Source organism: Protomyctophum parallelum (genome assembly GCF_964188405.1).
Source record: "Protomyctophum parallelum genome assembly, chromosome: 5".
In the NCBI taxonomy this organism is placed as follows: domain Eukaryota; kingdom Metazoa; phylum Chordata; class Actinopteri; order Myctophiformes; family Myctophidae; genus Protomyctophum; species Protomyctophum parallelum.
The window spans coordinates 34,033,322-34,035,580 of NC_139702.1; the positions used below are offsets into that span (position 1 = coordinate 34,033,322).

The 2,259-nt window shown below is 44.3% G+C and overlaps 1 protein-coding gene across 1 annotated transcript in view; it reads left to right on the top strand.

The window, feature by feature from the left end:
* The window catches only part of vegfc (vascular endothelial growth factor c), a 78,603-nt gene extending 77,175 nt beyond the window's left edge, over positions 1-1,428 (top strand). The window contains exon 7 of the mRNA XM_083764975.1: positions 787-1,428. Coding sequence (XP_083621101.1) covers positions 787-895 — 109 coding nt within the window. The 3' untranslated portion in view covers positions 896-1,428. The remainder of the gene's footprint in view (positions 1-786) is intronic.
* Positions 1,429-2,259: the final 831 nt, after the last annotated feature.

Genomic DNA, 2,259 nt, shown 5'->3' on the forward strand with positions numbered 1-2,259 from the left:
CTTCCATTCTTGACCCTTTGTGACCCTGTTTGAGAGTGATTTATGGGTGTAGGAGAGCAGTAAGAATCTATAGCGTCTGGAGTCTGGCGCATTGTGTAGTGCGTGCGTGTGTGTACTCGGATTCTACACTTGTATCGTCTCCGTGGGGTGGAAACATCATAGGTCCTATATATGTCCAAAACTGTTACTTTTCAGGATGCATATTCAAAACTAATGAATAGCAAAAGCAGCAGATTGACAAGCTCAAAACATCTCTACCATGTGGATCTGATGCTTTCGTGTGACGCTGTAGTGTGATCACGTAGGGCGTTAATGTACAAAATAACCAGTAAGACGCCCTGAGGGCGAGGTCGCGCGCACGCATCTGCCTGGGTGACGGCAGATTGCTGGGCGAGCGCTGGCGCTTTGGCATGGGGGGGTCAAATCAACATATGGAATGAATTCTGTACTGGCCATATATGGAGCGTGTCTTGAGTGTACAGGGTTTGATGAGGTCAGATCAACATAATGGAATGTCCGAACAGGAAGGACTGGTGGGGAGGATCAACATATGGAATGTCAGAACAGGTCACCTCCATATATGGAGATCTAAGGATTTGATGTTTGAGGTCAGATGTAGAGTTGCTAGCTGCATGGTGTTGTTTGTGTTATTGGTATCGATAACGGTGGACCATGGAAATAGTCGGCCACCGGATTTCATGTCCCTGGTACGTACAGTAAAAAATGCAAATAAAAGCTTTGGATGCATTCCTCATGTCTCCCCCCCCCCCCCCCCCCTCTTCTCAGCTGTCACAGGCCTCCCTGTGAGGTGAGGAGGCGACGCTGTGAGCAGGGCTTCTCCTTCAGCGAGGAGGTGTGCCGGTGCGTCCCCAACCACTGGAGACGGTTGGACTAATGCCGAGACGACCCCTCCGCCCCCCACCCCCAATCTACGGCTACGCCACCTCTCCACCCGCCCCGTAATAAGAGATGTGCCCATAACGAAACGATCTTAACGACCGCGCTCAGATCGACCACCTCATTTCCACCACCCCAGTAACAGTTGCTGCTATACTGGTCCTGCAAACCACAGCCTCCATCCATGGACCAGCAATGAAGAGTTCCTATTCCGGGGTGGCCAATATTCCTACGAGATCAGGTGTGGAAAAAGGAGTGGACAAAGTATAGACCCGTGGGGAACTTTTGTTTTGTCCCCTGTGAGATCGTTGGTCGCGGGCCGGTCGGACTCGGCAAGGAGAGAGAGCGGATCCCCTGGCGAATGTGGCGGGTGACATTTTGGGCTGGAGTTGTTGTGCTTATAGTCTTTCGTGGACATTTTTGCAAAACACACGGAAACGAAGGTTGAAAGAACAGAGAGAGAATGGGAGTCAAAAGACATTTTGTTATAAAATATTGTCCAAAACATAATGTGTTCTAAAATATTGCTGTTTTTTTATTGTGTATTATTCTATTATGACAGACATTGATTATATAATTTATTAAATGTGTTCCTTTTTCAACCTCTTTTTTTGTTTTGTTTTTGCTCGTTGCAATTTCAATCTTTTCCATGAAAATACACTGTGAGTGTGATCCATATTTTTGTATCATGTTAATGTATTATGTTGTAAAATAAACATAAATATATATATTGTATTGTTAACTTATATCTGTTGTGTTGAAGTGGTGATTCACTTTTTCAAGTGGTTTCATGTAGAGAACGAGAACTCCACCGATGAAAGATTCTCCTGTAGCTGCAGTAGGGTTTCCAACTCCCAGAGTTTCAAATAAGGCAGGGATTCTCAACCCATGGGGGGGTCGCCAAATTATTTGGGGGGGTCCCCAAATTATTTTCTAAAAAGAAAAAGAAAAATAAATGTATGCAACTGAATGGCTGGAAAGTCGAAATGAAGAGTTTACATAGTACACATAGTACATGCATCCACCTTCCCTGATGAGTATATCTGCGGTTTCAGTATTTATTTATGGTGTATTGTCTCTATTATTAAGGTTATTGTAGCAGTCAATTTATATTGGGGGTCGGAAGGGGACGGAGCGGGGGTCTCGATAGAACGTTGCGAACCCCTGAAATAACAGTTAACAAATGACAGTTTTCTGAAAAAGCTATGTTTCTATAATAATAATCTTTATTGTCCCGAAGGATATTCATCTTCACAGGTCTGTTCAACACCAACAACAAAAGCAGCACATAGTACAGAAACAACATAACACCAAGACAATACAAAAAAAAACATGAGTTCCCCACTGTGTACAGAAACCATC